Source organism: Musa acuminata, chromosome BXJ1-8 (assembly GCF_036884655.1).
Source record: "Musa acuminata AAA Group cultivar baxijiao chromosome BXJ1-8, Cavendish_Baxijiao_AAA, whole genome shotgun sequence".
NCBI lineage: Eukaryota > Viridiplantae > Streptophyta > Magnoliopsida > Zingiberales > Musaceae > Musa > Musa acuminata.
In genome coordinates this window covers 3169619-3184545 of record NC_088334.1, presented here as the reverse complement: position 1 = coordinate 3184545, position 14927 = coordinate 3169619, and the positions used below count along the sequence as shown (strand labels likewise).

Genomic DNA, 14927 nt, shown 5'->3' with positions numbered 1-14927 from the left:
AGAAGGGTTTCAATATATTGCTTACATCTAATTGTTAATGATTCACCATTGATCAGCCATCATATAAGAATCTATGCATCATAGAAAGAGAGAAATGAGCTAATTAATATCTTTGCATCTTTAAGAAAATATTAACTTAGCATCAACTTAGATGACAAGAAATATATAATAAAAGAAAAGAAGACGATCGTTTTTATTATGGCTAGTCTTTAAAGAAGAAGAAGAAAAGAAGGAAGAAGAAGTTGTCATGCATGATATATTTGGACATCAAAACAAGTAATGGTACGCATCAACCACACATGATTCATTGGTATAACCTCAATACCACGCTCTTCTTTTGCCCCGAAAAAACAAGAAATACCAAAAAAATATTCACATATTTTTGGTGAAACTCATAAACTTTGGTGCACAACGATATACATTGATCCTTTCTAGACTTCATTTTACGCTATCGAATCGAACTGTATCTTTTTTTGCCATGCCAATTTGAAAAAAACAATTAAGCAAAATGAGTTTTTCTCGTCCAACAAAAAATAATCTTCTCTAAAGTTTTCTTACCAGTTTTGTGGTCAAATAAATGTAAATTGAAGCACAAATTTCAATTGGTGTGGCTCAAAAGGGTGACAAAGAACAAATGAGGTGTGGTGTGCAAGGCAAAGTTCACTGGGTCTTCTTACATCAGATGATAACTTGAAAACAATCAATGATTAATGTTGAGGAATAATATTTATTACTCACAACTCAATAGTAGTAAATAAGATATTATACTAATTTAGAAAGCTAAACAAATTCTTTTGGAGTTAAATAGCAGCAAATAATAGACAATCTGAAAACATTAGAGGAGAGGATAGGCACACAGAAATGATGACTGAGGCTGCCTTCTTCCAACCCCATATTGTCGTCAAAGCAGCCACTCATGCTCCCCCATATGTCCATGAATGGTAGACTAGGCATTTTACTAGGCCATCAGATTGTCTCTGTAGCACACACATATATGTATATTATAGAGAGAGAGAGAGAGAGATGCAAGAAAAGAAGAAACCAAGTAACTCCTTGTGTTGCAACCAAAAACAACTGTTGGGTTCCTTAGAAGTGATTGGAATTGGATTCAGCGTAAGCAACTTTGCGCTGTTGGGATGAAGAAGGTTAACGCAGATAGGCGGAGGGAGGAGTGAGCTCGCCTGGTGCTGCGATGGAGACACCGCAAGTTGCAAGAAAAGGGCGACGGGGGGAGGACGGCCACCGTGCTCGAATTGGCCACCGTGGTACTGCGTGGCGCACCCCAAGTGCCACGTTTCGACCTCACACGGGCTCGTCGATCTCCTTGGTACTGGGAGCGTGCACTGTCCCGCCACGTTTCGATCACGCACGGGCCTTTCAATCTCCTCCTCCTACTCCTCCTCCTGCCCTCGTGTGAGGTCACGTCCCCTCTTCCTCCTCCCTCCCCCAAACTGGAACTCATCCCTGCCTTTTGCTTCTGCAGCCACGCGGTGTCTCTAATCCACCATGGCGTCCTTCCTGCTCACCCTTGCAGCCTTCGTTGAGTGCTGCACCGCAGTGACTGCAGCCCCAGCCTTCCCTGCGGCAACGGACGGCGGAGATTCTGGACTCGCGTCGCGTTGATGCAGCAGAAACAATTATAGCTACGAGGCTTTCGTACGTGCAGCGTGCACGCGCGTGGTGCGGGATGCCTCCTTCCTACCATTTCTTGTGCACCCGCTTCGTGATCAGAGGAAGGGAGACGTATCTGATGGGACCCGCGCCGGTAACTCGTGAGCGGGGATGCAAAAGAAAGGCGTGAGCGTCTCTTTCCTAATTCGGAGCTTGTTTGGCCACCACCGAGTTGCTTCTACCCGGTGGGACCCGGGCCAGTGGAACTGTAGGTTCCAAAACAATTGGTGGGTCCAGGTATCGGTCTCGCCGAGCCATGTCCTCGGACGCCTCGGGCTCGGGTCAATGCTGACGCGAATAACGAATGCACAGTGGTGTCATCCAATGGGAGCGGCCCAAGACCGGCCCCCACCTGTTCCGGCCACTAGAACGTCGACAACGTATAAACCGAAACCACCCCGGTTTTACAAAACCACCTTCCTCTCCGGATCTGGGAGTCACCCTTCCCTCCCTCCCTCTATAAATAACGAGAAGGCGAGGAAACGTTGCTAAGGAGAGGAGTGAAGGGGGAAAACGAATAGGAGGAGGGGGCGGTTTCTCTTCCACTCGCGTCGCTTTAGTCGTACTCGAGTTAGGGTTTAAGGGAGGAGGAGATCGGATTGGGGAGGAGCGATGGGGAGGGGGAGGGTGCAGCTGAAGCGGATCGAGAACAAGATCAACCGGCAGGTGACGTTCTCCAAGCGTCGATCGGGGCTGCTCAAGAAGGCCCACGAGATTTCGGTGCTCTGCGACGCCGAGGTCGCCCTCATCGTGTTCTCCACCAAAGGCAAGCTCTATGAGTACTCCACCGATTCCAGGTACCCGCTTCGCCCTCCATCTCTCGCTCGATCTTCTCTCATTCATGTTCTTGTTCTAAGAAGGATGTTTCTTGCGCGACCAGCCCGTGATTCCGGGTTCCTGATTGACCCGGATCATTGTTCTTGCGTGATCTTAGGTTTTCCAATCAAAATCGATTTCTTTAGCCTCCCATGGATGTCATTCTCTCTTCTTCCTGATTCGTCTTGGAACTGGGGGTTTGATGTGCATGCATGGCGTATTCCATTGGCGGCGTGCCGCTAAGAGCGGATATCGAGTTTGACATTAGTATCAAGCGCTGCTACCTTCATCTAATATTGCACAACACTCCGGAGCAGTTCCGGGTGGGGTACGATCCTAATGGCTGCCGTCCTTTGAGGCTCGGCCTAGCTCGATTTATGTCCACAGATTTCCTACTCCTCGTCTTCCCCCCCCCCCCCCTCTCTCTCTTTCTTTATCCGTACACTGCTGTGTAAATTTAGCTTGTTTGCTGTCGTACACAGATGGACAGTGGTGATCGACTGTGATTTGGGTAGCTCAGCTCGGCTTTTGAAGTATGAGTTCCCACTGTTTCTGGCAAATCTTGCATTCGTGCTTTCCTCTGAGCCGCTTAAGAGCTGCCCGTGCCATCGAGCCTCATGTAGTTCTCGATGATTCTGGAGGTTGGTGCCATCCAGCGGTGCACTGCTTCACTCATTAGAGACCAGACACAGTACCAATTACCGTACGATCTTGTCCCAAGTTGAATACCGGGCACATCCGCGATTCATTGTTGCAGTAGCCGGTGCGAAATTTCTGAGCCACTTGTTGCTTCTATAGAAATCAATGCCTTAGGATATTGAAGTTTCTGAAAGATCATGCAAAACTTAGTTAGCACGATACCAAAAGCAGATATTTATTCTGGGTGCGTATCTTCCCATCAGAATCATGGTCCCCCTTGTTGGTCTCTTCCTCTCTCGTTACATCTTTAACCATTCTCACACTTCAGGCTATCCCCTACTGTGTCTGACACGCCTTTTACTGTTTCCCTTTGGTGCCTAGCATGAAAAACCCATTTTTTTTATCGTTTGCATTCCCACATTATGATACAGTGATATTCCTTTCTATCTACCAATATCGACCATGAAATCTATCTGCCGATCTGTACCCACAATTTCCCTGCACTAGACTTGTCTTTTTGTGTTTGTGAAGATATTTCAATTTTGCCTTTGCTTTGCTTATTAGGGGATTATCTAATTTATCTATGTAACTTTGGTTGCTCCTTTATCCTATCTGACACATTCCCCCTTGCCCACTTAGTAGGTTTTGTTTGTCAGTAATTGGATGGTGCAAGTATGTTAAGTTTAGGCCAACTTAATGAGGCAAATCAGTTTGAATCAAATTCAGCTTCTAATTCTTTTTTACTTTTGTTTCTTCACATTTTCTGCATTACATGCACCTCAAGCTTTCAAGTTTCATCACAGAATATGTTCAAAGGGATAGGAAAATAGTAGTTGATACCGCCCTGTAAAGGACAATGGCCATCCGCTAGATTTAAAGGGTACTTGAGACTTTATGGTAGGTCGACAGTAGGGGGCCCTAAGTGGATATAATTTTAGTAGGCCCTAAACAAACAACTGAAGTGTCATAGACTGTTTAAGAATTTTCCGATGATCTATTGGAACTAAAACCTATTAGGAACATGAAATGGAAATGATCAAATATGATAAACGCCAGAATCATCAAATAAAATTGGTAAACCCTGCATGTACCAACTAAAACTGTTGAGTTGTAATGCAATTATTAATGTAGGATGAACTTTCATATTGAAAATTTTCTAGGATGATAGTTGTTTGATAGAAAAAGATAAATTACGAAATTATTCTAGCTCAGTGAGAGACTTGGACGATGAAGATCTTGTACCCTCATGCATCACACATGGATGATGGGAACTTATCATCGAGAAAATTAAATGTAACTTCACACCACCCAAATATAACATGAAAAAAACTCATTCTTTATTATGAATCCTTTTCTTTAGAATCCCCAAGTGTAAGAACAGAAAATTAATAAAAGATTCTATCCCATAAATCAAAAGATATCTATCATTTCATATTTCTTTTTTACGGAAGATGTATTTTCATATATTTTTTCTGAAGTAATATTTTTTGTTAATAAAATATATGATTGATGATCTTTCTCCTTCAATAAAAAATTATCTTTAAATAAATCTGGCATATATATATATATATATTTATAAAACTTCAATCAGTATAAGATGTCTCTTTTCTCTTTTAGCCAATTTCCTTATTTTATTTGAACAGTATCAGTAATTCATAGAAGATTATATCTATATTGAGACATTCTAATAGTGAGTGTACAATTTTTACAAATGATAGATCTCAATTTTGAGTCTATGTAAGAACATATAGATTTTTTATTAAAAAACTATTGTGAGATTATGAAAATTATTATCCTTTGAAAAGTTGTGAATTTTTCAAAATACTTGTTAAACCATCTATCCTAAACTTACCAAGGCTAGTCCAGAAGACCTGTTTTAGTGAAGAATATACAGAAAATATAGCATGGTGTAGGGAATTGATTTGGTAATTTCTTATAATTGTTAGGAGTATAAAAAGATATATGAAAGATAGAGATGTTTATTTAGCCAAGTTACTTCAACGCGACATATTGATTAGAAAGACAATCTGGGAATGCAAGAACTTGGAGGTTTTATAATCGAGTAGCAGATAAATCAGCATGAATGAATTCTGATATATATGAGATACTTCCTGGATGTTCTTTGATAAATGCTTCTTGGCATGAGAAATTTATGAGGCATATCTAAGTTGGCTAGAAGAGAACATTACAAACTTGAGGCAATAATGCTAGTCCTTGAGCTTTTGAATTTTACATCAATAATATAAAAAGGAAAACTAAAAGTTATTTTTTTTTTACCTGCAGTATGGAAAGGATTCTCGAACGTTACCAGCAATACTCGTATGCTGAAAGAGCCCTTTTAGAAGCAGATACCGAGGTTCAGGTAGCATATCATCAAAGACCTGCTTCAAAGCCCCAATGCTTCATACAGATAACTAAAAGCATGTGAATGTTATACGTAGGGAAACTGGTGTCTTGAATATGGGCAACTGAAGGCAAAGATTGAGGCACTACAAACGAGTCAAAGGTACAGAGATATGTGTTGCAAATCTGGTGTTTCTCTTGTACAAAGATGTTTTTCCTTCTTTATGGAAAGTTTCACAGAGATGTTACATGCACCGTCTTTTTGTGCCATTTTCAGGCACCTCGTTGGTGAGCAACTCGAAAAGTTGACACTTAAAGAACTCCAACAGCTGGAACAACAACTTGAAACAGCTTTGAGAAAAACAAGGTCAAGAAAGGTGAATTGATGTCATTTACAAAACATAGCCTCCCTCCTATGTCCTCATCTTTACGACCGACCTACCTCGAACAGTCGTTAATTTTGTGATGTCAATTTGTGCATGCAAAGTTAGTTTCTAATGCTTTTTTCAATTTTTGCAGAACAATGTGCTGTTTGATTCGATTCATGAGCTTCAAAGGAAGGCAAGTCCGAAACTCTAATGACATGTGAACCCATTCATGTTTAATGTTCTTAGATATTCTGATCTTCATCATCTTATAGATGACATGGCTACATTATATATTCTGTGGAGAAATTGAGAACATTTAACGAAACAATAAATATGGTTGACCGCTGTGCGAACTGCCCATAACAACGTTCAGAATTCAGGTAAAATGGTGCGTGCGTGAATAACCTTTTATTATTATCATGCAGGAGAAAGCACTGCAAGCACATAACAGCGATCTGGAGAAGAAGGTGAAGTGATAGAATGATTAACCTCATTTATGGACTTCCAAAGTTGGATTGAAATGTGGACTGAATGGCTTCTTCATACAGATCAAGGAGAAGAACAAGGAGGCAGAGGCTTTGAGCCAACAGCAACAAGCGGAGCACCAAGCTCTAGCCGAGACCAGTTCCTCTCCACCGGACTTGCTATCAACAGACTCCACCATTAATGTCGGGTATACTTCCCATCTGGCATCTCTCTTCTACTAGATAATACCTGGATTTGATATCACACACTATAAAAGAGTTAGTTAATTTCACAGTTCATTGCCTAACGATAGAACCTGGTCTGTCTCATGCTTTTTGCCATGATTTTGCTATGAGTTTAAAGAGGTTTTGCCATGTTTTTTTTGTATAATTGCATCAGAAGTCAAAATTAGTATGAGGTAATAATGAATTCTTTGAGCAAATTCACCGACCTTACCATTGCAGAAATTACCAAGCCACAGGCGCAGTCGTGGAGGAAGCCGAGCAGCCTCTTGCCCAAACGACCAGCAGCGTCTTGCCACCATGGATGCTTCGCCTGTGAAGAGGACCGAGAAGCAGTCGTCACTCAACAAGCGCTCTCAAGTTCAAGTTGTTCTTTCGACTACTTGTACATATAACACCAAGTCTCCGTGCTGGTGTTGCGAGCTCCTCCTTTTTATCTCTCTCTCTCTTATCTAGAGTCTGTCTGATCCAGGTCCAGCTTTGGAGTCGTATGGAAAGGAAGCATGTTAGACTAAAGCTGCGTGATCTCATCGAGAGACACACGGTTCCAATGTGGACTTTGGTCAACGTATGAGGAGTCTTCTCCCTCGTGTTTGTAATGTGTGTGACTGGCTCTTGCCCATACGTAATGTCAGAGGATCGATGACAAACACGTTATGGATTGAAGGAATTCTACCTACAGATTATGTGATGTTGCAACCTCGCTTTATTCCCTACCATTATCGTGCTGCTTAAACACTCTTCAGAGACAACTTGTACTGATAAAGGAAAAAGTAGATTGGGTTCACAGCAACCATGCCGATCATTGCCCACATGCTAAAGAGAAAACAAATACCACCGACTCTCGAGCAGTAATCCTCTCCTATGTATTGTTTTCACTTGTCACAAACTGAGTCATCATCAGATTGGCATGCTCATCTTTTTCCACTATCGGACGATCGGAGATTTTTCTTAAATGGACTTCATGTACAATATCGAGCCTAATACGTAAAACTCTCCACCCGAGCACAAGCCGTGCGACTTCCTCCTTGTCATTTCAAAAGATTCACCGACGTAAATATAAATAGCCCGCAAAATCATGCATACATGAAGACTCGCGGCATTGAGATACACATTATGGATACATACAAACTTTGGCACACGGAGTTCATGGAGTGATCATGTTGCTTCCTTGAATACCATCATCTGTCAAAAGAACACCAAAGTACATAAGCAAACGCCAATAGTTTGTACATTATTTGGCATATAAAACCAATCTATCCAGAAATGATCAGAAGCGACACACATTTTGCTATCTTTATATATATTGAACCCTTGTGAGGATTCATATTTCGGAAATCAGATGCCTGGCTGAACACACACATTTTAGATGTGTATGTTCCTCGCTTCAAGACTGGAAACCATTGTGACCGTATTAATGGTAATGAATTAAGATTAGATGTGGCGCAACCAAGCAACTCCAAGTAGCTGACTCATTGTTACCAATCTATTCCAGTTTAGGTTAGTTTCCTATGTGGAGCAGCAAACATGAATTACATCTTGGAATTGTGTTCTTGTGTTAGCATGGGTAAGAAAAGAAAATGAACAACGCAAAAGAAAAGAAAGGCAAAATGAAGTAGTGCTGATTACAATTGATTGTGAGCCACAGAGAGGAGAGTAGGAAGCAGTACATATTTAATTAGTGGGTCATCTGTATTTTCAGAACATGGTTTGAGACCAAGAAAGCAATGTGTCAGCAAATCAATTTATAAATTTGACCTGATTGAGTCAAACTTCCAGTCAGGTGTCTTTTAATATGATCATGCATCCTGGAATGCAAGATGCATGAACAATCAAATCTTCTCTGACAAGATGTTGCAAGGTTATGACTTCTATTTACGAGAAATAGAACTGCAAATAAAGTTTTTCTAGCTAGTTATTTTCATCTCGAATATAATTAGAAGTTACATGTCAGCAGTATATACAAGAAGGTTTGTATTTTTGAAGTTGAGGCACATAGCAGACAATTCCTAGAAATAGAAGTGAAGTTCAACTATAATATCTCTAAAAAGATTGTTGGATATTCTCTCTTTACCAACTGCAGGTTTTAAAGTTCCAGGGAATTACCATGTGGATGTGTTCAAATATAGCTAATTCGTAATGCATGGTTTCTTTTGTATGTTGATGTTATCTTAGACCACATGAGTTAGACACTCAACATAAAGAAACAAATTTGAATGGAAAATGGCAAATTTTAGATACAATAACAAAAAGTTAGAGCAATGGTTGGTCAGTTGAAAGAATCACAAATGGTGACAAACTAGTTACCTTGCCACAAACAGGACATGCATCACTTCTCTCCATCCACTCATATATACAACCAAGATGGAAATGATGACAACATTGCATTGTAATCTTGGGATCTTCAGAAGTATAATCTGCAGAGGCATCATTAAATAGACTCAAATGGCGCAAATAACCTTCAAGATCAGATGTGCATAAAAAGGAGTAATATGTTTTTGCTGAATACACATAAGTCTATGACGATAATTAGCCTTTATTTCCAGAATAACCGAATGTGACATCACATAATAAACCTAGGCCAAGTTCCCGTCGAGTGATTAGCTTACACAAGGTACATTTTTCTTCATTATTGAAAATCTTCTAGTTCTTATCGGATTGCCATTTTGACAGAAAGAATTCTGAAAATAAATAAATGTACCATATCTATGTAAAGCACTTAAAACATATAACTCTTCAAGGCATATCAAATATTGGCAATATGCTTATAATTGTAACTTACTCCTTACTGTTGCATGTTCCTGTTTGGAAAAAATTCATGAATATATATATGAACTGTCGTTACATTTTTATGAGCTTCATATATGATAATGATTGATTGCTTATTATACATAGTATAACATTTCATTAACACAAACATATATGAGTACTAAATGTCATACTCATTTGAACCCTATCTGTCTGACATATAACAGGACCATTATGTACCACTCGTTTCGTACTAGACCAAAGAAGACACTTTAAAGAAGCATTCAAGTTGTTCAAATTAAAAGTCTCAAGTGGGCTGCTGTTAGAAAATACAAGCTCTGGAGTTTCTATTTGGCATAATACGAGATAGAAGGGAAGAAAGAGTGCAGTATCCACTAGAACTTCTCTCAACACAAAAAAAAAAAAAGAAATTGAGAGCTGAACAGAAGAAACCAAATATAGAAAGATGTGAAAGAGACGGGACAAAGAAAGTAACAGGGTTCATGGCTAAAAGGCAGCACATACTCATGTGACAAGCCTTGACATTTATTTAGATGGTTAAAACACACAGTTATACATCATGAGAAACAACAGCAAGAAACTAACGAGTATGAAGGTATCAGCTAACTTAATTGGTAAAGATTTTGATGGTTTATCACAAGGTTCTAGATTTGAATCCTGCCTTCACCACTTACTCTTTACAAAAAAAGAAACCAATAAGTATGATCATCCTAACCATGGACCATTTCACATCGACTGGCACAAAATGGACCGTATGTACCGATCTGAACAAGAACGGGTATGCGGCCACCCCCGTTTCGGGCTGTCCATTCTGACCCATTTTTAAAAAATTATTTAAGAGAGTGAAATTTAATTAGGAGGCTGGACGCTTCCTTCTCATCTCCTCCTCCTCTCTCTCTTCCTCCTTTCTCCTTTTCCTCCACTGGCTCCTCTCCTTCGTCTTCCTTCACCGCACCTTCCTCTTCTCCTTCTTCTTCCTCTTCAAGTCACTGGTACATACCGGTGTACTCTGAGTCAGTACAGTAATACCAACCGGGACATACTAATACATTGTGAGTTGGCACCGACCAAAACATACCAATACACTATGAGCCAGTATTGCCCGGTACGTACTGGTTTGTCATGGGTCTGGTACCTAAAGTGACGTTCCTTGATCCTATCCATTGGTAAAAACAACCCCTACCAACCGGTACAAATCAAAATTTGAATCTTGCTTAAACATCAATAAAAGAACCCAAGGGATGTGAAACATCTTTTTGATAAGATCCGTAATTTCTTAAGTACAAAAACATATCCAAAACTTGAATCCTAATGATGTGATGGCTGTACCAACTTAGTTAAACAAAAACAATACTAAGTCGTAATGCCCCAACTACTTTGACCACCTACTTGGAACTTCCACCTTGAGCTCTGTTTCAACTCTCCTGAGCTTTACCTAAAATATGACTAACAAACATAAAATTAACAATCTTAGCAAAAGAAAACACACAGCTTCAACAAGCTGACCATTATTATCTCTTCCTTCTTCAAGAATACAATCAGAAATAGATATTTTTGGCCTCTTCTCCATAAAAGCATGAACCACAAGCAAAATTTTCAGACCTGATTTCACCATATTTTATGATCTAAACTAAGACAAAAGTTATATTTGTTTGTCAAATGGCCTTTCATATGATAAGCAAATAGTCACTATGGCTGGAACGCGCGGATGTGAAACTGTCTTTTCTAGTTCTATTACCTAGAAAGAGTGTTCCTGCCTCTCATCTATCTCATCAGGTATACACCATTGACTTTTTCCAGTTCTGTTACGTAAAAAGAGTATTCCTGGCTCTCATCTATCTCATCAGGTATACACCATTGACTCAATTTGAAGCAAAGGCAACCAATAATATACTATGTCCCACTTGAATATAAGAAATCTAAAAGAGAAATTTGCTTACCCTCACAAAGGACAGATGTTTTCTTCCCTTGAAATGTTCTAAAGCAGAAGTAAAATGACATATAATAAGATTTTAGAGAGGAATGTTATGATCCTTTCTTTTCTTTTTGACTGTTTAAGTCATCTTTTTGAAAGTTGCTGTTTCACAAAATATAGTCACCTTACAGCATGTTCGAAAAAAATTTCACCAATCTATTAAGCCAAAAGGTAAATTTAGTTTAATTGATACTTATAACCAATTCACTGCGAAATAGCCAATATATTAATAGAAATAAAGAACTCATCCAATCTACCTTCAAGACATGTTGGACAAACATCCTCATCCTCATAGGGAAAGTTATTCATTATTTCTTTTCTGGGTTCTGCAGAGAAGCGCTTTAGTGACGACTCTGGCTGACCAAATTTGTATCCTCCGTCAAAGATTGACTTACATTTGCCTTCTGTTTTCAATTCTGCCTCATTATCATTGTTGTTTATAAATGGTTCAGACTCCTCATGGAAATGGCTTAAGATTTTATCGTGCCTTGAGATAAGCCCATCATGCTGACGCTGGGAGAATATAGGATCATCATAAGGTACAGGCCTGGGCGGAGCATTGTACGTGTCAGGAATAGAGTCATTAATGTTTAGTGATGGAGATGCAACAGGAACTCTTTCCCGCAAAGATGAAGGAGCGGCATGCACTTCCTCTCTTGAAAATAATGCAGTGTACTGCAAAAAAAGATGAAAAATGGCTTTCTAATTAATGGAAATAGCCCAAACATTGGACAAAAGGAAGTTCTTCAGCATCTTCTAGAAGATGTCAAAAAGCATGCAACAGTCAATTTCAGTTTCTAACTCATCAGCATGCCCCGGCAGAAGATGCCAATTAAATAAATTTTATTAAGTTTGTCACGTCCAGTAGAGTTCCCCATTTTTTGGTACATAAATCAAATAAAATATAATTAAGTAGAAGAAAGGTAAGTCATCAATCAAGAAAACAGGGCACACCTTCACAACAAACTTATACCAAGTACTTTATTAGATAAAGTTTCCACCAATGGCCAGTGCTACTGACATGCCAAGTAGTAGCATATGATATGAAACTTTGTACCAACAATCTTGCATGCAGGTCATGCCAACCAGATACCAGTATCCTGCAATAAGGATGTTGACAACATAACACTTGGCTATCACAAAATCCATGCCCGACAAGATATCAGGATAAATGATGTTCAAATGACAGAGTTAGTTAAGCTTCTAAAACAAATTTCTTATACATTCCTTTAGTTGGTTATACTCTTCATTCTTGTCCATTCAATTCAACCCACATCTAAGTACCTAAAAGGAAGACAAGATAGTATTGCTCCTGAGATCTTACTAAATCAGTCAAAGTGTGTTAATCTCCCAATGGGAAAAATAAAAGAACACTTTTCTTTGCCGTAAGTTTAGATTGTATCCCGCATACTTGAAGCCAAGATTACAAGTAATCTGAGTCAACCATATCACAATGAACTCATACCACCATCAAACAGTGGGAGCTACCGATGCCCAAAGTCATTGCTTACAAGGAGGGAACTGATGGCAAAGCTCATGACTAAAGTAAGTCCTGACAAGGTAACCTTACTGTAAGGAGCAGCCAGATAACAAAGGCCTTCATTTATAATTTTGTGGTGTCAACCATATAGATCATCATTAGACAAATTAAAATCATCTTAAATGATTTTCCCTCATCCTATCCCTAGTTAGTGTCACTTCCAACTTAGCAGGAAAGAGAAAAAGTTACTACCATGTTCTGTTATGTATTTTTCCATCTAAAAGTTAGATTTAACAATATATAATCTGCATTAAGCTCGATAAGAAAATAAATAAGCTCATGGAGCTTCTTTCGACTTCTAGATAATAATTTTAAAACACGCTTTTAATTTTCTCTACAAACCATGTTCTTGGGTACAGGGAGATATGCATTAGCTTAATAGTAATATTCTGAATCCTTGGTGAGTTGCATAGTATTAATCTATGTATAAGCATTAGTTTAGTTATTTAAAATGTTTAAGAAGAAAAGCTAGGGGATCAAATCGACAGTATATAGTATAATAACAAGGCTACAAATTTATGCATATCAACGATGTGCCTTTTTACTAATATCAAATATCCAGAGAGATAGAGCAACCATTGATTTTATGCCACCTAGCTGATCCAAGAAACTTACATGAAACCTAAAAATATTTGGAGCTTCAAGACTAGCGAATAAAAAATAAGTGCAACGAAGAGTAGCTCTTTTTGTTTAATGTCAATACATGCAAGCTTCGGATCGCATGAGATTTTGCAGTACTAAAAAAAAAAAGGCATACCACGCTTATCAATTGCTGAGCCAAGCATCTGAGGCAGATGCAGCTTCTGAAAACCGAAGCACTTGAATGTTGATATTCCTCGGTATCCTCTTCAAGCAAGCAAGAGGAAACAGATCCCATATTCCCAACTTCACTCCCCTGTTCAGATCTACCACTCCAGTGGCACCTTTCTCCTGTTCCAACTCTACAACCTGATTATATCAAGCATCCTGGAAAACGTTTCTCTTTTTCTCACCTAAATGAGGAGAATCCAAGGCCAAAAAAAAAAAAACATATATCTGTCGTCAAAATTAAAAAAATCAAATCTAGATAATTCAACACCAAGATCGAGAACATAATCTTCCAAAAATACAAAAAAAGCCGAATCTCTAACATCTAGGTCTCAAAATCATCCAGGATCGAATTCAAGCGTAATTACCGGTAGACAGAACGAGCAAGGCATTCATCACAGACATCCAATCGAGAAATTGTTGCAAGATTCCTTAATTTTACCTGCCGCTCTTACGGGCTTCTTCGAATCGGAATCTTCCCCACCTTCCCTCGGCGAACTTCCCCGACGACGAGGAACTCAGGTGGAAAGCACCAAGGGCGGCGACCAGGCGTTGGTGAGCACTGGAGCACCCATTTGCCTTACGGGTGTCAGATGAACCGCTTACAGGACATGAATCCGAAATCCGATCCGATTCCCGATAGTTATCGAGCATGGCAATAGGTGCGGATCCAGGGATTGAGTACCCAAATCGGATCCTATTTGGGTCCTTTAAGCCCTTATCGGATTAAGGGTCCCAATCCAACCCGATACGAGATCTAAATGCTTCTTCCACTTCTTAAATATGTACCAAAAAAATAACAATTATTATTTATTATTGCATCAATTTGGCAAATTGGTGGAAACATGAAAGCTGAAATTGGAGCTTTCGTACTGTCCCATTTGGAATTGTAAATTACAGACAGCTATATCAAGTTGTCAATTCGATCCAAATCATTGCGGAGTTTGTCAATGAGGGAAGACTCATGGTAGCATCTTTCATTGTCTTGAGTTCTTGCCATGGCAGCCCACAACACAGTCCTCTCTGCAGACTGCATTACAGAATGGGGAGGTACAAGAAGTGTCTTGCGGTAGATACTGCACCGAGGTTTCTCCATCCCGGGATAAGCCATGGTGCCTTTATACGTGCGCATTCTTCGGGGACAAACCTGTTCATGGTGGTTTCTCCAAGGAGTGTAAGCCAAGATGCTCATGATTGGTCTCAGTATGAAATGTGGCGAGTTAAGCAACACTTTCATGGCTACCACGTTGAGGATGGAGCCCATGGCAGAAAACAAAGGTCGGGCATGAGGA

The 14927-nt window shown here is 39.6% G+C and overlaps 2 protein-coding genes across 5 annotated transcripts; one reads left to right on the top strand and one right to left on the bottom strand.

Moving 5' to 3' along the window:
* The first annotated feature begins 2180 nt into the window (after positions 1-2180).
* LOC135680684 (truncated transcription factor CAULIFLOWER A-like) lies at positions 2181-7230 on the top strand. Its single transcript, XM_065194791.1, has 9 exons — positions 2181-2468; positions 5410-5488; positions 5568-5632; positions 5747-5846; positions 5989-6030; positions 6263-6304; positions 6386-6510; positions 6767-6910; positions 7017-7230. The coding sequence occupies exons 1-8, from the start codon at positions 2284-2286 to the stop codon at positions 6861-6863; spliced, it is 735 nt and encodes a 244-aa protein (XP_065050863.1). The 5' UTR covers positions 2181-2283; the 3' UTR covers positions 6864-6910; positions 7017-7230.
* Positions 7231-7272: 42 nt separating this feature from the next.
* Positions 7273-14304, bottom strand: LOC103993874 (E3 ubiquitin-protein ligase At3g02290). 4 transcript variants are annotated; one of them, XM_065194787.1, is made up of 5 exons: positions 14078-14304; positions 13586-13769; positions 11546-11963; positions 8852-8961; positions 7273-7729 (listed from the first exon to the last, which is right to left on the bottom strand). In XM_065194787.1, the coding sequence occupies exons 1-5, from the start codon at positions 14287-14289 to the stop codon at positions 7703-7705; spliced, it is 951 nt and encodes a 316-aa protein (XP_065050859.1). In that variant the 5' UTR covers positions 14290-14304; the 3' UTR covers positions 7273-7702. The 4 variants fall into 4 exon arrangements, with proteins under 4 accessions (XP_065050859.1, XP_065050862.1, XP_009412365.2 ...); XM_065194790.1 differs by having other exon boundaries at positions 13586-13794; positions 14078-14216; XM_009414090.3 differs by having other exon boundaries at positions 13586-13758; positions 14078-14216.
* Positions 14305-14927: the final 623 nt, after the last annotated feature.